The sequence below is a fragment of the Bos indicus genome, chromosome 5 (genome assembly GCF_029378745.1).
Source record: "Bos indicus isolate NIAB-ARS_2022 breed Sahiwal x Tharparkar chromosome 5, NIAB-ARS_B.indTharparkar_mat_pri_1.0, whole genome shotgun sequence".
Lineage (NCBI taxonomy): Eukaryota > Metazoa > Chordata > Mammalia > Artiodactyla > Bovidae > Bos > Bos indicus.
The window spans coordinates 14,632,062-14,656,459 of record NC_091764.1 but is presented as its reverse complement, the minus strand read 5'-3'; the positions used below and the strand labels follow the sequence as shown (position 1 = coordinate 14,656,459).

The 24,398-nt window shown below is 36.6% G+C and overlaps 1 protein-coding gene across 3 annotated transcripts in view; it reads left to right on the top strand.

Annotated features, from left to right (window-relative positions):
- Window positions 1–24,398, top strand: part of SLC6A15 (solute carrier family 6 member 15) — a 57,181-nt gene that overhangs the window by 12,628 nt on the left and 20,155 nt on the right. For all 3 annotated transcript variants that reach the window (XM_070788883.1, XM_019960313.2, XM_070788884.1), the window contains exons 2-5: window positions 11,835–12,325; window positions 18,793–18,950; window positions 19,322–19,448; window positions 20,716–20,897. In XM_070788883.1, coding sequence (XP_070644984.1) covers window positions 12,037–12,325; window positions 18,793–18,950; window positions 19,322–19,448; window positions 20,716–20,897 — 756 coding nt within the window. In that variant the 5' untranslated portion in view covers window positions 11,835–12,036. The remainder of the gene's footprint in view (window positions 1–11,834; window positions 12,326–18,792; window positions 18,951–19,321; window positions 19,449–20,715; window positions 20,898–24,398) is intronic.

Here is a 24,398-nt window from a genome sequence, read left to right as displayed (position 1 = left end):
CACTAAATGGTACCATTTTACAAGATTCCCTCATGCTCTTTTATAGCACACGCACCTGTCCTGCTGCTGCTAAGTCGCTTCAGTCATGTCCGACTCTGTGCGACCCCATAGACGGCAGCCTATCAGGCTCCACCGTCCCTGGGATTCTCCAGGCAAGAACACTGGAGTGGGTTGCCATTTCCTTCTCCAATGCATGGAAGTGAAAAGTGAAAGTGAAGTTGCTCAGTCGTGTCTAACTCTTAGGGACCCCATGGACTGCAGCCCACCAGGCTCCTCCATCCATGGGATTTTCCAGGCAAGAGTACTGGAGTGGGGTGCCATTGCCTTCTCCACCCACCTGTCCTTCCCTACCGTAATTCCTAGGAACCCCTGTGGTTCATCTCTGTCATTATTTAATTTTACAAATGCTTTATAAATTGAATCATGAAATATGCATCCTTTTCAGATTGGCTCCCCCCACCATTTTACCCACTCTGGTATTCTTGCCTGGAGAATTGCCAAGGACAGAGGAGCCTGGCAGGCTACAGTCCATGGGGTCACAAAGAGTCGGACATGACTGAGAGAATAATACTTTCACCACGCCCCTCATTAAGCATCATTTGCTGGAAGTTCATCCAGGGTTTTGCATGTATCGATACTTCTTTCCTTTTTATGGCTGATAGTTCATAATGTGGATGTACTCTGGTTTGTTTAGCCATGCATCCATTGAAGGACACTGGGGCAGTTTTCTGTTTGGGGCCATTACGATTAAAGTTTTTTATGAACATTTATTTATAAGTTTCTGCTTGAAAATAAATTTTTATTTCTCTGGGATATACGCCTAAGAATACAAAATGGTAGTCACCCTGGTAACACTATTATTAGTGCTGAAAGAAACTGGCAGCTATTTTTTTAGAGTAGCTATATTATTTTACATTTCTATTCAGTTCAGTTCAGTTCAGTCGCTCAGTCCTGTCCGACTCTTTGCGACACCATGAATCACAGCACGCCAGGCCTCCCTGTCCATCACCAACTCCCGGAGTTCACACAGACTCATGTCCATTGAGTCAGTGATGCCATCCAGCCATCTCATCCTCTGTCGTCCCCTTTTCCTCTTGCCCCCAGTTCCTCCCAGCATCAGAGTCTTTTCCAATGAGTCAACTCTTCTCATGATGTGGCCAAAGTACTGGAGTTTCAGCTTTAGCATCATTCCTTCCAAAGAAATCCCAGGGCTGGTCTCCTTCAGAATGGACTGGTTGGATCTCCTTGCAGTCCAAGGGACTCTCAAGAGTCTTCTCCAACACCACAGTTCAAAAGCATCAATTCTTTGGCGCTCAAGCAATGTGTGATTGATCTAGTTTCTTTACATCCTCACAAATTGTTGATGTCATCATGTATTTATTTATGCCATTCTGATAGATATGTTATAGCCCACCTTTTTGGGTAAAACATATATTAACAAGTTTAAGTTGTTACTTTGTATTTCACTTGTAATAATAGTCTCCTCCTTTTGATTGGTTCTGTGATTTTTTTTGTCATCTTTTTTTTTTAATGCATATCTCAGATGCGAGTGCCTTCCTCCTACTTTGGGATTTTTCATATTTTCACTGGAAATATTAATTAGTGTCTACTATAATTTCAAAAGATTTTGTAACAACAGTAGTTAAAAAGTCTTAAAAGAGGGAGCAAGAATTGTGTTGATTGTATGGTGAGTTATATCTATTTTGAGTTAATTCTACAGTGAAATTTTTAGCAAGACTAATAAAGACAAAGGCAGAGAAAATAGCTATTATCTATAACAGGGATGCAAATGATATAAGACTACAAATCCTATAGACGTTAAATAATTCTAGGGAATATTTTGAATCACACTGTGCTGCCAATAAATTTGACAATTTAAATAATATAGATTCTTTGAAAAACACAACTAACTGAAACTAAAACAGTGAAAAAAGAAAAGAAAACCTAAGTAGCTATATATCAATAAAATAAATTGAATTTTTGATTTCAAATGTTGCAAAAAAGAAAACTCCAGGCCTAGATGGTTTTATTGGTGAGTGCTGCAAATGTTTAGAAGAAGTAAAACTAATCCTCCATATATTCTCTCAGAAAATAAAAACTCTATTTGAAAACTCTTCTTTAGGGGTCCACGAAAAACAGAGAAGGAAAATATATTGCTTAAGAAAAAAAAATTTTATAGATCCACTTTCCCATGAATATAGTTGAAAAATATCCTTACCAAAACATTAGCAATTTAATTCAATAATATATTAAAAAGGGTAATAAATCTAGACCAAGTATGGTTTATCCCATAATGAAAGGTGTTAAACCAAACAATATAATACTTTACATGAACAGATTAAGAAGTTATGTGATTATCTTAATAAAAGCAGGAAATTATATAACAAAAGTCAACAGTTATGCATGATTCAAAAAAAAAAATCACTGAACTATGAATAAAAGAAACTTCTAAACAGTTAAAGGACCTAATTGGAAAAAAAAAAATCCATCACTAACAGTGTACCTAACAGTAAAATATTGAGTACTTCCCCACTAACATCAGGGCATAGATGAAGAAGTCTGCTCTTAACACTTCTGTTCAAAATTGTGGTAGATGTCCTAGCCAGAAAATAAGTCAAGACAAAGAAATTAAGATAAGCAATGAGAGAAAAAACTATCTGTTTACCAATGACATGTATATAAAAATCCTAAATGATCTTTAAAAAATAAAAACTTGATTGGCATTATTGCAGGAAAGAAAGGGCTTCCCCGGTGGCTCAGCAGCAAAGAATTTACCTGCAATGCAGGACCTGCAAGAAATGTGGGTTCCTTCCCTGGGTGGGAAGATCCCCTGGAGGTGGGCATGGCAACCCACTCCAGTATTCCTGCCTAGAGAATCCCATGGACAGAGGAGCCTGGTGGGCTTCAGAGTCAGACACTACTGAGGTGAGTTAGCAGCAGCAGCAACAGGATAGAAACCTTGTATTAAAAAAATCATTTTTTTTTTTCCGGGATAGAAATTAAAGCAGATACAAGTAAATGGAATGCTATACTAAGTTCATAGATTGGAAAGCTCAATTTTTTTAAGATGTCACTGTTCCCCAAATGGATCTGTAGACTCAGTCAATGTAAACCCATTCAAAATTCCAGCAGACTGTTTTTTGGGATAGAAATTGACAAGCTGATTTCAGAATTTATGTGGAGGGGCAATGAAACAATCTTAAAAAAGGGAAAACATATTTAAAATGGTTAGGGCTGAGAACCACAAATTAAACATTTACTATGTTGATTTTAAAAGGTTTTGAATCTTGTTTTAAGTGTTTAAAATAGATTTTTTTTTCTGAAAAGTTACACATGAAGATATTAAACAATACAAAAACAGGAGAATGAGAAAAATGTAAAGATAAGTCCAAATTAAATACTAACATTTCAAACATTTTAATGTATAAGTCTTTACATAGAATAAATAAATGGTAATGACACACCTATTACATTTATAATGGGTGTATTATTTTAATAGGTATATTTACATTTATAATAGGTGATTTAGAATAGTGTCTAATGAGGTTTTTTGTTTGCAAGATACAGAAACTTATGCTGGCTAAGAAAGAAAAAAAGGAATATTGACAGGGTCACAGGGGCTCAAAGAAACAGTGGGGTGCTTGGCAATAAGAAAGGAAAGGGCAAGAATGAGAACAGTTCTGAAAACCAGGAAGCAGGATCCATGACTACTGTAGTAGTTACAGCCTGGGCATAATGCCTTTGGAATTAAGTGAGATGCCAACTTTTTGATCTCTTTGTTCCTGTCCTCAAGATTCAAAATCCAGGGAAAGGAAATCTACGTGGATAAATGCAGATTATTTTCCAAGTGATAGCAGTACTTCTGTCTTCCCTATACTCATACCTGCTATAGCAAATTTACTTTATTGCTCCTTTCATCAAAACCCGGAGTTTGTTTATGCTCAAGTCATCCAGACTTAGCTGTGTAACTTGCTTTGGGCAGTGAGACATCAGCAGTTATGACTCAAACAGGCTTTACTAGTGCTTGTGTGCTGAGCCCTTTTGGCTAGAGTTGGAACTCTGAGCTTGTCACGGGAACAGGTTGACACTCTACACATTGGAGAGACCGTGTGTAGGAGGACCAAAGTGCGCTGACTTATAGGTTTAGTGGCTCAGTCATGTCTGACTCTTTGTGATCCCATAGACTGTAGCCCGCCAGGCTCCTCTGTCCATGGGATTCTCCAGTCAAGAATGCTGGAGTGGGTTGCGATGCCCTTTTCCAGGGGATCTTCCCAACCCAGGGATCAAACCTAGGTCTCCCACATTGCAGGCAGATTCTTTACCATCTGAGTCACCAGGGAAGCTGGACTTATAGGCTATCTCCTGCCTCCTGCAGAAGGTGATTTCCACCCTCTTAGACCACCCTCCTCCACTTGAGTTGGGATGGCTACAGTGCAGAAGCAACCCAAGTCAAGTGAAGCAAAGCAACTGACCATCTTAAGCCTAGCGTAAATTGCTAACCCACAAAATCATGAGCAAATACAGTTTTTGTTTGTTAAGCTATTAAATTTTGAGGTAATTTACTATGCAGAGAGAGAAAACTGTGTTTTCTTTCCTTAAAAAAAGGGGGTGTAAAAATACCCGAAACATTGCATTTGCTTTGAACTCACATTAGCCTTAATAGAATAAACTTGTAATATAATATAAACATAAGACAGACTATTATCATTGCTATAAAAGAAAACACAGTACTCTCAATGTGTTGGCATTTATCCAAGCTCTTTATTATTAGCTAACTCAGTATTTCAGCCACGGTCATAAAACCATTAGTCATAGAGTTTGGATTTAAACTCAGTCTATTTCTATATCCTAGATGTAAATGTTTGGCACCAATACATGTCTTTTCATACCAGTAAAATTAATTCCTACAAGATCCCATTAAAAGTAGTAAATAAGAAGGATTATATGAAATCATGAAGAGGTGCAGTCATTAATCCACTTTTGGACCATGAATTTCATATTTACATTTTCTTCTTTTCTGGCCATGCCACACAAAATATGGGATCTTAGTTCCCCGACCAGGGATGGAACCGGTGTCCCCTGCATTGGAAGTACAGAATCGTAACCACTGGATTACCAGTGAAGTCCCTCATATGTAGACAGTATCGTAACTTGCTTTCTGCCATGAAAGATGAACACGTTTCCAAACCTTTCTTTCTTTCTTTCTCCCATTTACATTCCTGATTTTGTTAGTTAGATTATTTTTGGATTTTAATTTTTATTATATTTATATTTTTCTCCCTATAAAATTCCTACGTTTGAACCTTATTTCCTTGTTTAAATTAATGTTTACTCCTATTACTTAACATGGGTCTCTGTCCTGGTTGGCTAAGCTTCACAATCATGTAGCCTGTTCCTCTCCCTCCCCGTAGGGCTCATCAGATCTCTCATGGATTAGACAATTTGCCTGTGACATTTATAATTGAAATATAAAATACTTGAGTGTGAAAACTGAAGAGCAAGTATTTTTTTTCTCTTCACTTTTATAGAAGTGACTGAATATCCTGAGAAGTCTTTTTATTTCTCCTTTCTGCTTCTGCTTGAAATCCCTAGGAGTCTTTATCTCAGTAACTTCTCAGTGTAGACATTTCTGCATTACTTTTTGAAATTATTATTATCTAAACATCTGTTATTTCTTTTATTTTGTGTTTCATTAATTTTGTTTCCTGATATACTACGTTTATTTTTTGCTTTTTTTTCCCTCTCAACTATTATCCCTGTACTCTCAACTACACACCCTGTTTCTCTGTAAAACTCATTCATTCTTAGAAACTAATCTCATAATTACTTAGAAAATAATCTTACCTTTGAATAGGAAGGTTTCTATCTTGTCATACTATGTGATAAAAAAAACTTAGTGTCATGAAAATGGAGCATTATATGGAGTGACTTGGAGCACTCTGCCTCTTCAATTCAGATTTAATCTCTGGAAGAGTGGTTCTCAGGCTTCCCAAGTGGCGCTAGTGGTAAAGAGCCAATGCAGGAGATTCAAGGGACTTGGGTTCCATCTCTAGGTTGGGAAGATCCCCTGGAGGAGGACATGGGAACTCACTCCAGTAATATTGCCTGGAAATTTCCATGGACAGGGGAGCCTGGCGGGCTACAGTCCATGGGGCTGCAAAGAATCGGACAGGACTGAGCATACACAGTGGCTGTTAAATATTTTCAATAGTAAATATTTCAAGCTTTACAATGTATTCAAAGTGATTCAACTGTTGTAGCACAAAATTAGCCATAGGAGATATGTAGATTTGTGGGCATGACTATGTGCCAATAAAATGCTCTTTACAAAATCAGACAGTGGGCTGTATTGGACCCACGGGCAGTATTTTTGACCCAATTCTTTTTTTTTTTTTTTTGATCATGTAGTAGTTTTATTTTTAGTTTTTTTTTTTTAAACTTTACATAATTGTATTAGTTTTGCCAAATATCAAAATGAATCCCCACAGGTATACATGTGTTCCCCATCCTGAACCCTCCTCCCTCCTCCCTCCCCATACCATCCCTCTGGGTCATCCCAGTGCACTAGCCCCAAGCATCCAGTATCGTGCATCAAACCTGGACTGGCATCTCGTTTCATACATGATATTTTACACGTTTCAATGCCATTCTCTCAAATCTTCCCACCCTCTTCCTCTCCCACAGAGTCCATAAGACTGTTCTATACATCAGTGTCTCTTTTGCTGTCTCATACACAGGGTTATTGTTACCATCTTTCTAAATTCCATATATATGCGTTAGTATACTGTATTGGTGTTTTTCCTTCTGGCTTACTTCACTCTGTATAATAGGCTCCAGTTTCATCCACCTCATTAGGACTGATTCAAATGTATTCTTTTTAATGGCTGAGTAATACTCCATTGTGTATATGTACCACAGCTTTCTTATCCATTCATCTGCTGATGGACATCTAGGTTGCTTCCATGTCCTGGCTATTATAAACAGTGCTGCGATGAACATTGGGGTACACGTGTCTCTTTCCCTTCTGGTTTCCTCAGTGTGTATGCCCAGCAGTGGGATTGCTGGATCATAAGGCAGTTCTATTTCCAGTTTTTTAAGGAATCTCCACACTGTTCTCCATAGTGGCTGTACTAGTTTGCATTCCCACCAACAGTGTAAGAGGGTTCCCTTTTCTCCACACCCTCTCCAGCATTTATTACTTGTAGACTTTTGGATCACAGCCATCCTGACTGGTGTGAAATGGTACCTCATAGTGGTTTTGATTTGCATTTCTCTGATAATGAGTGATGTTGAGCATCTTTTCATGTGTTTGTTAGCCATCTGTATGTCTTCTTTGGAGAAATGTCTATTTAGTTCTTTGGCCCATTTTTTGATTGGGTCATTTATTTTTCTGGAGTTGAGCTGTAGGAGTTGCTTGTATATTTTTGAGATTAGTTGTTTGTCAGTTGCTTCATTTGCTATTATTTTCTCCCATCTGAAGGCTGTCTTTTCACCTTGCTAATAGTTTCCTTTGATGTGCAGAAGCTTTTAAGGTTAATTAGGTCCCATTTGTTTATTTTTGCTTTTGTTTCCAATATTCTGGGAGGTGGGTCATAGAGGATCCTGCTGTGATGTATGTCGGAGAGTGTTTTGCCTATGTTCCTATACACTAATAATGCGAAAACAGAAAGAGAAATTAAGGAAACAATTCCATTCACCATTGCAACGGAAAGAATAAAATACTTAGGAATATATCTACCTAAAGAAACTAAAGACCTATACATAGAAAACTATGAAACACTGGTGAAAGAAATCAAAGAGGACACTAATAGATGGAGAAATATACCATGTTCATGGATTGGAAGAATCAATATAGTGAAAATGAGTATACTACCCAAAGCAATTTATAGATTCAATGCAATCCCTATCAAGCTACCAACAGTATTCTTCACAGAGCTAGAACAAATAATTTCACAATTTGTGTGGAAATACAAAAAACCTCGAATGGCCAAAGCGATCTTGAGAAAGAAGAATGGAACTGGAGGAATCAACCTACCTGACTTCAGGCTCTACTACAAAGCCACAGTTATCAAGACAGTATGGTACTGGCACAAAGACAGAAATATAGATCAATGGAACAAAATAGAAAGCCCAGAGATAAATCCACACACATATGGACACCTTATCTTTGACAAAGGAGGCAAGAATATACAATGGATTAAAGACGATCTCTTTAACAAGTGGGGCTGGGAAATCTGGTCAACCACTTGTAAAAGAATGAAACTAGAACACTTTCTAACACCATACACAAAAATAAACTCAAAATGGATTAAAGATCTAAACGTAAGACCAGAAACTATAAAACTCCTAGAGGAGAACATAAGCAAAACACTCTCTGACCCAATTCTTGACTATCTGTTGCCCCATTGTAGATAGGAGGCTCTTACCTGGTAATGATGACAGCTAATGCAGCTGCTTGGTACCAACAAAGAGCAGTCCTGACAGCTTGTTGGCCAGGTGACTCTCACAGGAGTGGATAATGCTAACGTGGTAGAGACTGTGCAGTTACTTGATTCTGATTATCCTACTTCTCATGTGACCTGTAGGATACCACTACTTTATCATTCACTACTTCATGTCCTTCCTGGACATTCCTGTTTTGAAGCAACAGTGATACACTTTTGGAGATAACCAATTATATTTTCAAACCTTCACCTATGCCATACTTTTAAGTTCTTCAGGCAAGCATAAAAGTTTTCTCTTTCAGAAAAGTTGGGTCTTAAAATTTTGAAATTTATTTGACTTACAAATTGTTGTCTCATATACTAAGTTTTTATAACTCCACTCAGAAACCCAATTTATATTTTTTGACTATATGCAGCCTCTGTATAAGAAAGGAATGCCTCTGACTCAGTAAATATAGGGCCTTGGGGTGAAAGGCAAAAAAAAAAAAAAAAAACTGAAACCAAATGTGTAATAATGCAAAATACTTGTAGTTATTATACAATGTAATTGGCCATACTTTAAGTTCATATAGTTGACAGAGTTAAACATTAAGAATGTGAGATTGGTAAGATTAAGTCATTCTCCAAGGAGACATTATGGCCTATTGAAGAAGAGATATACTTTCCCCCAAAAAAACCTCACTTGTTATTGTGGAAGTTTCAATGTTAACTGCAACCCCACCCCATATTATCCTATAGTGATCCCCATCCCATATTATCCTGTAGCAGTCCCTAAGAGAAGGAGGTGGGTAAGAAACAGTGAGAAAAGAGAGTATAAATTATTTCACTTGTGACATTATTAATGTATGATCACTTTTGATTTTGCTTATAATAGAAAAGGAACTGTAAATGCATGCAAATAGATATATAATATTCCTTTTTAAGTTTTAAATTTTATAAACTTTGCCTGAGATTATTGCATTATAAATCTGTATATGTAGTTAAGTATATTTTAGGAATTTAAAATATAAAATTGCATTTAAATTTTGTTTTCATTAGACACTGATTTTTTTCATAGAAAATATGAACTTTGGGTTGTTGTATAGGAATTTTGAAATTAAACTTTGCCAAAAGATTTACTATGTAAAGCTGGTATGATTATCTGTTGGGCCATTTCCTTCTCCAGGGGATCTTCCTGACCCAGGGATCGAACTCAGGTCTCCTGCATTGTAGGCAGATGCTTTTACCCTCTGAGCCACCAGGGAAGCCCATGTGAAAAACATGCAACAGTGTCTAAATATGTTTTCTTTTTTTTTTTTTTTTCCTGCTAGAAGAAATACAATTCTGAGATAACTGATTTGGGGGAGACTCATGAGTAATACTTTTTAAATTTGTTTTCTTTATGAAGAAGAGTTTTAATATAATAGTACTTTAAACTTCAATACATTCCTTTCCTTTCTATTTTATGGAAAAAAGCAAAAGGAATAACAAATACATGTTTACTGAGGAAACTAAATTGAGTCATATAACTGTGGGAAGTTATATAACTAAGTAAAAAGGTTAGGACACAACTCCAAACTTGTCAAATTAAAACAAATACCCTTATCCTTGTATCAGTAAAGTTATTATGCCAACGGTTTATCATTAGATGATCCAAAAAATGTAGACAGTTAGACAATTTATGTCTCACAAATAGCACTTTGTTATGTCAGGTTGTCTTCTTCCAGCAAAAATTATTTGGAAACAGCTTTTTTCAGCTTTTCAATGATTATATGTTTTCATTTATTGAACTAATATTTACTGAACTTTAGAGGGAAATAATGCAAATTAAACAGGCATAATCCCTAACTTCACGAAACTGTTTCCTTATTCAAACCTTGTTAGCCTCTTTAAAATAGTTAACTTTAGAAGTTTTTCACTTATTCTAGAGATGTTTCTATTATTCACAATATTTGGGGAATGCTTCTTCTTCAAGAATTTTCTTCACAGTCTTTCTCTTATTATTCACCAAGTCCTAAATTAGTGTTTTTCCTTGATGTACACATTTTAATTTTGTAATCAATGAAACACCTCCAAATCTTAAAATGACAAATAGATGATCAAGTTAAAGAATTTTTTTTTTCTATTGGTGACCCAGTACTCTTTTTATTAAGGTTATAAGATAAAGTATGACAGAATGTTTTTCGGACTTTTTCAATGTAAACCTAACAGCAGTTCCATTAAAAAATTCCATTCTTTTTCTATCAGTGAATGGCAGAATTCTTTTGGATATTATTTTTCAAGCTTCCTGATCTAGTTTTGACGAGAAACTCTCATACATTTAGTTACTTTTGAAAACAGATAATTTCACACTGGTCAGAAAGGCTACCATCAAAAAGTCTATAAATAAGTTCTGGAGAGGGAGTAGAAAAATGGGAACTTTTATACACTGTTGGTGGGAATTTGTACAGCCACTATGGAAAACAGTATCAACATTCCTTTAAAAAACTAAAAAAGAGAACTACCATATGATCCAGCAATTCCACTTGTAGGTATATATTTGGAAAAATGGAAAACTCTACTTCAAAAGGATGCATAAACCCCACTGTTCAATGCAGTACTGTCTACAATAGCTAAGACAGGGAGGCAGCCCATCAGCAGGCAATTGGCTTATGAAGATGTGGTGTATACACACACACACACACACACACACACATACACACAAAGGAATATTACTCAGCCATAAAAAGAATAAAATATTGCCATTTGTAGCAAGATGGATGGACCTAGAGAATATTATGTTTAGTGAAGTAAGACAAAGAAAGACAAATACCAAATGATATCACTTATATGTGGAATCTGAAAAATAACACAAATGAATACAAAACAGAAACAGGCTCAAAAACATAGAAAACAAACTTATCCGCTACCAAAGGGTGTTTAAGAGAGGAAAGGAGAAATTTCCCTTCCTGCAATATATCCCTTAACAACTTTTCCCTTAATAGCAAATGAATGAGTAGATGAATATGCTAACAGAAGAAATTCTATATAAGACAAATTTACAGGGATAGCATGCAATTGTTTATGTAATTTTATAAGTACTTTATTCAGAGAGGGAAGAAGGAATTAAGAAAAAGTTTCAAAATTCTACTTACAAATGAACTGAGTATACATTATGCAATGGGGTATATCTGAGGCTGAAGTAGATTTTTGCAAGAAGGAAGAAGTTAGCTAAAAGAAAATTTGTGTGAAGCTCTTGGGTACTTTACAATTCTTATACTTCTGTGAATATTAAGCTCTGAAAGGTCAAGAACAAGCATATATTTTATACTATGCAGAAAGAGTTTGCATCGCAAAAACTAAGAAGACGAAGTCTTTGGTATTTTAAATATTTTTCTCATTAAATATTTTTTTCAACTTAAAATTTTACAGGTACCTACAGAATATTGAACAAACAGATCCAAGATCCATAAGACTTTATCACCTTGAATCAAAGATTTCTTTGATATCCTCCTCCAACTTTTATTCATATCAACTAACATATTTTTAGTTGATTTAAGAATTTAAGAATTAAGAAGTTTGCCAAAAGGAAAGTAAAAAAAAAAAACAAAACTACTACTACCCACACTTTCCAATGCCGAAGAATAGCAAGGTGGTAAAAAGAGAATTAGACGATGAGGTTATTGAGTCTGTCAAAGACCTTCTTTCCAATGAAGACTCAGCTGATGATGCTTTTAAGAAGAGTGAACTAATTGTTGATGTCCCAGAAGAGAAAGACACAGATGTTGTAGAAAGATCTGAAGTCAAAGATGCAAGACCGGCTTGGAACAGCAAGCTACAGTATATCCTGGCCCAGGTTGGATTTTCTGTAGGATTAGGGAATGTGTGGCGGTTCCCATACCTCTGTCAGAAGAACGGGGGCGGTAAGTTTCTGTTTTCTGCCTTTTATGTGTGTTGTTTTTTTTTTTTTTTTTTGAGTGATACATTGCTGAGTAAATTGCAGTTGATTATGTCAAATAGCAATCATTGTTGCTGCAGTCTCAGTATTTTAGAAGCTATGAATTTCATTGTAAAACCAAGGAGACGCCTTTGTTGAAAGTGAGTTAAGCTTTGTTTTCAGATTAGGTTTCCATAGGAGCCGATGACTTGCTATGAACACACAAGGATTGCTTGAGGTCATAGTCTCAAATTCTTTCTGTGGATCCTGTTAACATCTCAAAATTACTGCCTTTTCTAACCAGTGTTCCATTCCTTGTTCCTCTCAGTTATTCACTTTGGAGAAAATCCTCAAGTTTCTGATACAAAAGATATTGGTGAACAAGAGAGAGAATGTTCTATCCACAATGTATTAACTCTGAGTTTTAAGTTGTTTCATTCTTGAATGAAACAAAGTTACATATAATTTAGAATGATTATAGTCTTCGGTTGCCAACCAGAACTTTGTAGATCCCAGTAGAAGGAATTTAACCAGATAATTAATATAATACCAGATAGTCTTCATCTGTAGATATCAGCACCCTTAAGATGCTGTAAAGAAATTAACATTTTTGATTTCAAGCAAATTATCTCTATCAGCATATTTAGCTATTTGTATTTGTGCATATAATTGCAAGGGTTATTTAGTGAAAACTGTCTTAAAATCAAGAAAATAAAAACATATACAAAAGAATAGATAGTTCCTATAGGATACAGGCTCAATAGTACACTTGAGTAAAACTGAACATTACCTAACATTCAGTTCAGTTCAGTTCAGTTCAGTCACTCAGTCCTGTCCAACTCTTTGCGACCCCATGAATCACAGCACGCCAGGCCTCCCTGTCCATCACCAACTCCCGGAGTTCACTCAGACTCACGTCCATCGAGTCAGTGATGCCATCCAGTCATCTTATCCTCTGTCATCCCCTTCTCCTCCTGCCCCCAATCCCTCCCAGCATCAGAGTCTTTTCCAATGAGTTAACTCTTCTCATGAGGTGGCCAAAGTACTGGAGTTTCAGCTTTAGCATCATTCCTCCCAAAGAAATCCCAGGGCTGATCTCCTTCAGAATGGACTGGTTGGATCTCCTTGCAGTCCAAGGGACTCTCAAGAGTCTTCTCCAACACCACAGTTCAAAAGCATCAATTTTTTGGCGCTCAGCCTTCTTCACAGTCCAACTCTCACATCCATACATGACCACAGGAAAAACCATAGCCTTGACTAGACGGACCTTTGTTGGCAAAGTAATGTCTCTGCTTTTCAATATGCTATCTAGGTTGGTTATAACTTTCCTTCCAAGGAGTAAGTGTCTTTTAATTTCATGGCTGCAGTCACCATCTGCAGTGATTTTGCAGCCCCCAAAAATAAAGTCTGACACTATTTCCACTGTTTCCCCATCTATTTCCCATGAAGTGATGGGACCAGATGCCATGATCTTTGTTTTCTGAATGTTGAGCTTTAAGCCAACTTTTCCACTCTCCACTTTCACTTTCATCAAGAGGCTTTTTAGTTCCTCTTCACTTTCTGCCATAAGCATGGTGTCGTCGGCATATCTAAGGTTATTGATAATTCTCCCGGCAATCTTGATTCCAGCTTGTGCTTCTTCCAGTCCAGCGTTTCTCATGATGTACTCTGCATATAAGTTAAATAAGCAGGGTGACAATATACAGCCTTGACGTATTCCTTTTCCTATTTGGAACCAGACTGTTGTTCCATGTCCATTTCTAACTGTTGTTTCCTGACCTGCATACAGATTTCTCAAGTGGCAGGTCAGGTGGTCTGGTATTCCCACCTCTCTCAGAATTTTCCACAGTTTACTGTGATCCATACAGTCAAAGGCTTTGGCATAGTCAATAAAGCAGAAATAGATGTTTTTCTGGAACTCTCTTGCTTTTTCCATGATCCAGCGGATGTTGGCAATTTGATCTCTGGTTCCTCTGCCTTTTCTAAAACCAGCTTGAACATCAGGAAGTTCACGGTTCACATATTGCTGAAGCCTGGCTTGGAGAATTTTGAGCATTACTTTACTAGTGTGTGAGATGAGTGAAATTGTGCGGTAGTTTGAGCATAGGGTTATTAAATTAAAATAACTTTAATATTTGCTTTACTTTCTTTACTATCTTTACTATATACTTATATGGAAGCTGTTAAAACAAGTGTGTTTAAATACTAAATGTTTTCTATGTGGCATTTTGGCACATAAAGGAAAGAATGCCTATTTTGGTATTTGATTCCAGTTTGTGATAGGTTTGGTGACAGGACAAAAACATGGTTTTATTTTATTTTTTATTTAATTACCAACCTATAAATCAGTTGAAGTAATAAAACCATTCTCATGTGAAATGGTTTCTTTTAGTCACTAAGATAAAAAGCTAAGGTGTCAGGTGACAAAATACATTTAATGTCTTGCTTACTTAATTCAACCAGGGGAAGACCAACAGGTTTGGGGAAAAGTAGGAGAATCCCGGGGACAGGGGAGCCTGGTGGGCTGCCATCTATGGGGTCGCACAGAGTCGGACACGACTGAAGCGACTTAGCAGCAGCAGCGTGTGTGATGGCTTCCCAGGCGGCGCTGGTGGTAAAGAACCTGCCTGCCAGTGCAGGAGACGTGAGATGTGGGTTCAATCCCTGGCTTGGGAAGGTCCCTGGAGAAGGAAATGGCAACCTACTCCAGTATTCTTGCTTGAAGAGTCCCATGGACAGGAGTCTGGCGGGTTATAGTTCATGGGGTTGCCAAGAGTAGGACATGACTGAAGCAACTTAGCCCAGCACACACAGCCTGTGTGATAAATCTGCCTGAGAGGTAAGAATCAATACATGGAGTTGGTGGTACACTACCCATCACTCCACTGAACCTGCAAGCTCCTTAGCTAGTCTTTAATATCACAGATTAATTATTTACCAAATCAGCCACAAGCAGCTAAGTACTACCCTGCTTTATATTTCACAACAAATTATCCCATTTGCAAGATGGGCAGAAGATGAATTCTTATTTTCAGACCTTTTGCCTTATGCACTTTATTGACCATACTATTGAGGAAGAGGCTATCTTGGCTGAAAACTCAGGTTTCTTTCTGTTTGATACAGTATTAGTCTTGGTGGAAAACTCTAAAGGATTTCATAGTTAGTTATCAGTTAGCAAAAATGGCTCTTGCTCCTTACTTTTATATGTAAAGAAAATCAAGATGCCCTTCCAAGAATTGTCCCCTGTCTTCTAATTACAAGTGCTAGAGAGTGATATTATAAAACACCAATGGACTTCATTATTTTGAGATGGCTGTTGGAGTTTAAAAGGTGGTACTATGCATGCAGTATAGCTTCGAGCATCTAGGTATTTGTTTAAACAGTCTCAACTTGCATAAATCGTATTCATCATTTGAGGTACTTTATGAATAACAGAATAAAAAGAAATAGACCAATATACGTTGATCTGTCTGGAGATATTACTTAAAGCACAATGCTTAAGCTTGAGAGTGAAAGGGAGAATGTTAGTTGCTCAGTCATGTCCGACTCTTTGCCGCCCAATGGACTGTAGCTTGCCAGGCTCCTCTGTCCAAATGATTTCCCAGGCAAGAATTCTGAAGTGGGTAGCCATTCCCTTCTCCAGAGTATCTTCCTGACCCAGGGATCAGACCCAGCTCTCCCGCATTGTAGGCAGATTCTTTACCATCTGAGTGACCAGGGTAGCTCTGATTAAGTTTAGTAAGTGTTATAATATAGAAACTACCAGCTCAGGTTTTGAAGCCAATTTGACTATGAAGCCTGGCTCTTTCCTTCACTATACAGGTGATCTTTCACAAGTTAACTTACTATTTCTGGCTTCATTTCCACACCTGTAAAATGAGGGTAATAATTGTGCTTGCTGCTGCTGCTGCTAAGTCACTTCAGTCGTATCCGACTCTGTGCGACCCCATAGACGGCAGCCCACCAGGCTCCCCATTCTGTGGGATTCTCCAGGCAAGAACATTGGAGTGGGTTGCCATTTCCTTCTCCAATGCATGAAAGTGAAAACAGTGAAAGTGAAGTCGCTCAGTCCTGTCCAACCCTTAGCGACCCCATGGACTGCAGTCTTCCAGGCTCCTCCGTCCATGGGATTTTCCAGGCAAGAGTACTGGAGTGGGGTGCCATTCCCTTCTCCAATAATTGTGCTTACCACACTGGATTCTTGTAAGGAATAAATAAGTGATTACATGTAACATGGATAGAAGTATGCCCGGCAAGTAGTAAATGCTCAGTTGTGTTTTAACTAGGACTATTTTAATTTCCAGGACTGTAGAGTAATTTGAGTCCGAAGAAATGGCTAGGTATCTAATAACATGTCATGTGCACATACCTGAGAAAATATTCCCAATGAGTCCAGTCTTCATTCATTCTCTTTTTTTTTCTCCTAGTTGTTCACACACACGTAAACCTATTCACACCCCAGGATCTCATGCAGGTGTTAAAGTGCATTTTCAGTCCTTCAGGAAACATTCTCAGGTCATTAGTGCCTGAATGCTGTTAGTCATCTTAGGGTTTGAATTTTGATAATTCTGTTTTATAATCTCACGCATCGATGCTTTACATTACATACTCCTTTGTAGAATCAACTCATGTCTCAAAGTCTGAAAATCAGCTGTAAGAGAGTAGAGATTTTCTACCAACCACCATTTTAAAGGAAATTCTTATACATGGAAATTATTTAAGAGGTGTATAGACACTGAGATAAATGACTTGAAAAAAAATCATTAATATTTACCTCTTCAACAGAAAAGGTACCAGAACAATTTGAACAGCTTCCAAAATCTATTCAATACCATTATTCATTTTCTTTTTAATGAGAGAAATATAATGAATGGCCTCCTCTTTAAAAAGGGCATTAGTCCCCACTTGGTAGTATCTGGTTGGAAAAAACTCCAGATATGAAATTTGAATTTAGCATGTCCATTTTAAAGATTATCTAATGAATAATTTGCATATGTATTCTCATTTAGATATGAGTACAGGTTTCTTGTTAGACTTTATCAATAATAGAGTCTAATATTAACATTGTCAATTGATTTAGTACATTTTTAAGTCACTGGGCATATGTCTTAAGTTGAGATTTAGCTGTAAAATAATATGCATATATATTTAAGTATGAAAACTTTACTATGAAAATATAGCACATATATTTTATAATAGCTATTATCTTTTTTTTTTAAATTAGTATTCATTCAGTTCAGTTCAGTCACTCAGTCGTGTCCGACTCTTTGCGACCGCATGAGTCACAGCATGCCAGGCCTCCCTGTCCATCACCAACTCCAGGAGTTTACTTAAACTCATGTCCATCGAGTGGGTGATGCCATCCAGCCATCTCATCTTCTGTCTTCCCCTTCTCCTCCTGCCCCCAATCCCTCCCAGCATCAGGGTCTTTTCCAGTGAGTCAGCTCTTCGCATGAGGTGGCCAAAGTATTGGAGTTTCAGCTTTAGCATCAGTTCTTTAAATGAACAACCAGGACTGATCTCTTGGACTGGTTGGATCTCGTTGCAGTCCAAGGGACTCTCAAGTGTCTTCTCCAACACCACAGTTCAAAAGCATCAATTCTTTGGCATTCAGCTTTCTTTACAGTCCAGCTCTCACATCCATACATGACCACTGGAAAAACCATAGCCTTGACTAAACAGACCTTTATTGGCAAAGTAATGTCTCTGCTTTTTAATATGCTATCTAGGTTGGTCATAACTTTCCTTCCAAGGGGCAAGCGTCTTTTAATTTCATGGCTGCAGTCACCATCTGCAGTAATTTTGTTGTTACCTACCCCTTAACAGAGTTATGGAAAACCAAAAATTACTTATTTCCCGAAGTGAACTTTTTTCTATAACATATATATGGGAAAAAAATACCATTTGTCTGTGGTAGATGTTCTTTTTCTTTTTTCTTCTCTTTTAGTCTAAGCAGGCATTTCTTCTTCCCTGTCGTTACTTAGGGAAAAAGTCAGTTTAGTGTCATATCATCTCATTCATTTTGCTTTATCAGATTTGAAATGCATGATTTAGATGAGTTTGAGTAAAATTTAATAAATGACTTCATTAACATTTTGTGAATAAGACTTCCAGGAGCCTTTGAAACCTATTTGAGAAAATATTTTAAGGAATCAGTTATTTTTACAAAAAGTAAAGTTGTTTTACCTTTTCAGTAAAATGAAACTAAAGCTATTCATTGATATCCTTACTTTTTTTCATAATTATTTTTTATCAGAAACTATTGGTAGCAGTCAAATTCAGGTTTCTGATACCAGAAAGCTTAAAGTAATGAAATTGCATTTTCTCTAAAGTCTTTTATAATTATACGTATGGAAGTTTAAATGTCATCTTTCATGAGATAATCAGAATTAGTGTATTCTATACTGTGGCTGTTGAAAATATAATCTATTTTATTTGTTCTTCTCTCTATAGGTGCCTATCTTTTGCCATATTTAATACTACTACTGGTAATAGGTATTCCCCTTTTCTTTCTGGAACTTTCTGTGGGTCAAAGAATTCGGCGAGGAAGCATTGGTGTGTGGAATTACATAAGCCCTCAACTGGGAGGGATTGGATTTGCAAGTTGTGTTGTAAGTTTCCTGGTATGGTATATGCCATATGATTTTTTTACAGGGTTTGTAATTATATAGTCTGAAGTTAAAAGCAACCTTGGAGTGTGTATTTCTCTAACTCAAGTCTTTAATCATGTGTTAAAAAAACCACTCCTGGAGCTTGCACTAATACCCAAAATATGCTGTAATGTGAATGTAGTACAATCTTGTTAATGCGTTTTCTTAAGGCCTATGAGAGTCATCATTTTAGAAAAGATAATGTGTCTCAAATAAAAATTTAAAAAAGGTTTTTTTTTTAAGTATTAAGTGGGCTTTGATGCATCTCATCTCATTGTTTCAAAGGTAGGGGCAGGAGAATTTTAATGTAATCACACTATTTTATTTTGCAGGTATGCTTTTTTGTGGCTCTCTACTACAATGTCATCATTGGCTGGAGTCTGTTTTATTTTTCTCAATCTTTTCAGCAGCCTCTGCCTTGGGATCAGTGTCCTTTGGTGAAAAATGCTTCACACACTTGTAAGATATCTACAATGTAGAGTTTTTGTATCTAAAGATCATAAAGTTAGTAAAGCTGGGAGCTTTCAAGATATTTTTTCTAAAATCTTTTGAAGTGATTGTAACAAACTTTCCTTGATATACTCAGAAAGATAGAGTTTGGCATCATTTATTTAGTTCTTTATTTTATTGTGTTATTTTATGTTATTTTATTGTGCCCCAGGATGTTAGGATAAAAAATTATCAGCCTTCAGTTACAAACTTAGACAATATTTTATTTTGTTCGTCTTTATTGATGTCTTACATTTGCATTAAAATAAAAAAGAGGAGAAAAAGAATAATTTAGATTGAAGAAATTGTTTTTATGTCTTGGGTTCTGTTGTTCTATGTTTTTCTTATCTTTTAATTTTATATCCTAGAATATAAAGAATAATTCTGTAGCGCTGTCCGGTAAATATCGAATGTAACATACATATGTAGTCTGAAATGTCCTTAGTCGCCATATTTACAAAAAGTAAAAAGGGACAGTTGAAATATTTTATTTAGTCCAATATATCTAATATATTAATATTCTAACATAAATTTAATGTAAAATAGTGATGTAATAATTTACATTGCTTTTCTCATACTAAATCTCCAAAAACCCCTTTGTATTTTATGTTTACAGCACAAGTCACTTGAGACTAGGTCCATTTTGAAGGTCACATATGTGAAGCAGCTAGCATTTTTGATGGCTCTGCCCCCTAGGAAGTCAATCAGATAATTTTGGGGGCAAAAGGGGCTATAAAACTGATATGTTTTAATCACCTTGATAAAAGCTAGTGCTTTCATGCTCAGTCTTGTCTGACTCTCTGTGACACTTTGGACTATATAGCCCTCCAGGCTCCTCTGTCCATGGGATCTTCCAGGCAAGAATACTGGGGTGGGTTGCCATTTCCTCCTCCAGGGGATCTAACCAGGGGAACCCCATCTCCTGTGTCTCCTGCATTGCAGGCAGCTTCTTTACTTGCTGAACCATCAGAAAAGCCCCTGATAAAAGCCTCACACATTCCTATTTTAGAAATGTGTAACAAGATAATCATCAAAGAGGATTTGTGTTTGTTGATTTTTTTTTTCATATTTTTTCACAGGAGATTTCACTGTGGATTTAAATGCTTCTGTAGAAGCATTAAGAAAAGTAGTACTTTTCTAGGAAATGTTAAGAATTGATTTACAGGCTTACTGGGGGAAAAAATAGCCTCGTTACTCTTTCTTGTCTGAAATGATTGTGTTACCTTTCTTTCTACAGTTGTAGAGCCAGAATGTGAAAAAAGTTCTGCCACTACCTATTATTGGTACAGAGAAGCACTGAATATTTCCACTTCCATTTCTGAAAGTGGTGGCTTAAACTGGAAGATGACCATCTGCTTGCTGGCTGCCTGGGTTGTGGTGTGCTTGGCTATGATCAAAGGCATTCAGTCTTCTGGAAAAGTTAGTATGTCAGAGCCCCTCCTGCTTCTGCTAAACATCTAATCGCCATTCCTGGGAACTATTCCCACCCCCGGCCCCTCTCCACCCAATATAAATAAATCTGTCTGAGCAAGCTGCAAGTAACACTTCAATCTAGGCAGTTAATTAAAGACTTGTAAAAAGTGGTATTTTTTTAAAAAATGTGTTTAGACCAAGGAAAGGACACAAATAAAGATGTAAGTTTTTTATAATGAAATCTAAAGTTGTTTATAATCTTTCCCTCTTCTATCAAGATCTGTTTTGAACTTTTTTGTCGACACTTAACAGTCCTTTCATTTTACTGGTATTCAGCTGAACCTAATGTTTTAGTTGTCTGATTAGTTCCAATCATGGAAATTGGGAAATGTAGTAGAATAAAGAACTTGTTTATGTTATTTGTGTATCATTTTTTTCTCTGCTCTAGGTGCTCTAGGGAATAGTTGCTTACAAGATTTTAAAAGTCCATTGTGGAGTGTTTCTTAAATATCTGAACATTAGGTAGTTATAATGATCTCAACAAGAAACGTAGAGTAATATAAAAGACTAAAGGGCGTGTGGCCAGGGCAAATGGAAAATTTTATGAGACTGTGGTTGAGAAAGACATTAAGTGAGTTCTAGATACCCTAGGAAGAGAATCAGATAATTTTTTAAAAGGATGTATTAGGAAAGTAATTGTTATTCACTATTTTGCTTTCATAGTACATTCCCCCCTCCCCATTGCCGCTGTTTTAAAAGTCTCTGTTTCTTTTGTCTGGATCACAGCAGGAATTAATTTTGGTTCTTCTCTCTGCCCTGTAGCAATCCATCTCTGTTGTTTTCTCTTTCCCAAGTATAGATCTGATCATGTATCTTTCCAGGTTAATATATTGCCACTTACCATCATATACTAATAAGAGTGGGAATAACTGTATTAAGATAGCAGCAGTCAGCAGCAGTAAAAGCAGCAGCAGTAGTAATAGTGGTAATAAATGACTATGAAGATGATTTTGACAATGATCAGAGCAAGAACAATAACATATGCCAATATTTATTACATGTTTACTTTTTTTTTTTACATGTTTACTTTGTAGTAGGCACTATGAGAAGTGCTTCATATACTTTATCCCATTTAAATCTGAAAAAAAAAAAAAAACCCCAAACAAAAACCTCTAAGAAGTAATTGCTACTCTCAGACCTGCTTTACAGATAAAAAGCAAGTTTGTGGAAACAGGTAACTAGCCCAAAGAATAATGGTTAGTAAATGTTGGTACCTGGAGTCAAACCTAGCTCTGTCTGAAGCTAACGCCACATTATTGAATTGCAATGCTATACCCTCTCTTGCTGTGACAGCTTTCCCCCACTAAATAGTGAACTCTTTTAGGCAAAGTGTGTCTACTTCATCTTTGCTTCTTGTTGGTTCATATTTAATTAGAAGTGTTTGACAGTTTTTACAGCTTGTAAATCACAGCTGATTTTACATTTCGCTTCCTAATGGAACTTCTTTACCATTTTCCTTTGCAGAAATGAATATGGTAGATAACACACCGGAGTATTTTTTGGTCTTTTATAAATGTTAGTGTATTCTGTGATTAAATACGTTCAATTAGTTGGTTCCACTTGATGTGTCTTCTATAATGTCACAGCTCCAATATAGTCAGGTTTTAAATAAAGGAATAGATTCCTAAGCCAAATCTAACCACATTTATAGGCTTCCTAAGATAATGTCATTTGATAGAATAAGAACCAACTGTGGTGAGCCAGGGAAGACCAAAGATCCCTCTGCTCAAGTCTTAATACCACATTTTATTTTTTCTTTGTCTGAGTATGTGTCTTATCATTTAAAGAAAATACTCATACTTTTCTTATCACATATTTGGGATGTTTTTCTTATGTAAAATAACTTTTCTAGAAAATCTAATATAATTTCTAGACTATATGTGATTTATTATTTCAATGAGAAGGCTTAGGGAGAGGCTAGCTTTTCAGGAGATTTTGAAGAGAAAATTTAGTAGGCACAGATAAGAGAAAGCTATAAGTAATATGAACAAAGTTTTGAAAGTCTAAATGTATATTTGCTTATTCTGAACCAATGAGCTGAATACAATAAGAAATTTATTAGAAATATATGTAAAGCTTTATTTGTCTGCCAAACAAAAAAGTCTCTAAATAAACACACCAATGCAGTATAGAGAAATATGGTTTAAGAATAATGAAGTTTAAGGTTAGTATGTGGGGAAAAAACAACTAAGAGTATTTAGCAGCTAAAAGTCTTTGCCAACACACACACACACACAGAATGCTAATTTCAAACTGCATGAATTAAGACAGGAATATGACAGTCTCATTCTCCTTTAGGTCAGGTAGGCACAAGTCAATTGAATTACACCTGTAATACTGGATTTTTACCAAAACCCTTATTTTCTCCTTTGTTATGGAGAAGAGTTATCTTAGCTTCTTAATCACAATCTTCAAGTATTTGAAGAAAAAGGAATAAGCCTTACTCATCCCATGTGGTCACATGGTCAAATCCTGGGGATCATGGAGAGTGGTGGGGTGGTGGTGACTCTTCACCGAAAGGAAGATCTTTCGGGAATCAAGCCTGCTAACAATGAAATTAGTTGTCTGCAGTGGTAGAGACTCACACTAGCGAAGGTGGTCCAGTGGACATTGTATGGCTGCATGTCCTTTGTTGGATCCTCTGTGAAGGGGATGCCTGACTCCAGGGAGATGGATAGAAATGAGAAGCTCCAGGCTTTCTTTATCTTTAAAGGTAATGTCTTCCACTGGTACTGCTTTGCTATCAGTACGACTAATGTGCCAAGTAAACACTCTGCATACATTAGCTTGTTTAATCTTTCTATCAGCCAGATGATTTACATGTTCATATCCCCATTTGACTGCAAAGTTAAGCTTAGGAAGAATAAATAGAATTAAACAACTGGTAAGTAGCAGAGCTAGAACTGGGCTATGAAGTCCTCAGAAAGGATGACTGTCTGAAGGTGTGTTAAAACATTTTAATACAAAAAAAGAGAAAAATAACTAAATGATTTCATATGTTTATTGTTCTTCCATAGTTGAGTAGAACGAAAGTATTTTCATGTAACATTTTGATTTGTAAGCTTATCTCTCTTATTGAATGTCCTTGCTGTGAAAGGCAGGTCAGTTTTGGAATTCTCCAGGCCAGAATACTGGAGTGGGTAGCCTTTGCCTTCTCCAGGGGATCTTTCCAACCCAGGGATCAAACCCAGGTCTCCCACATTGCAGGCAGATTCTTTACTAGCTGAGCCACAAGGGAAGCACTTTTAAGGCCCAGGGAGTGTTAAAACCAGCCAAAGAAACATATTTCATTGTTTTAGTTCCCAGTTCTTAAGAAAAATACTTGAGTCATTCATGTACTCACTGAACTCGAGTTTATTGAGCGCTACTATTTGCTGGGCAGTGACCTAACTCTGGAAGTGCAGCGGTGGACAAGGCAGACAAAATAGCTGTCCTCATGGAATGTCC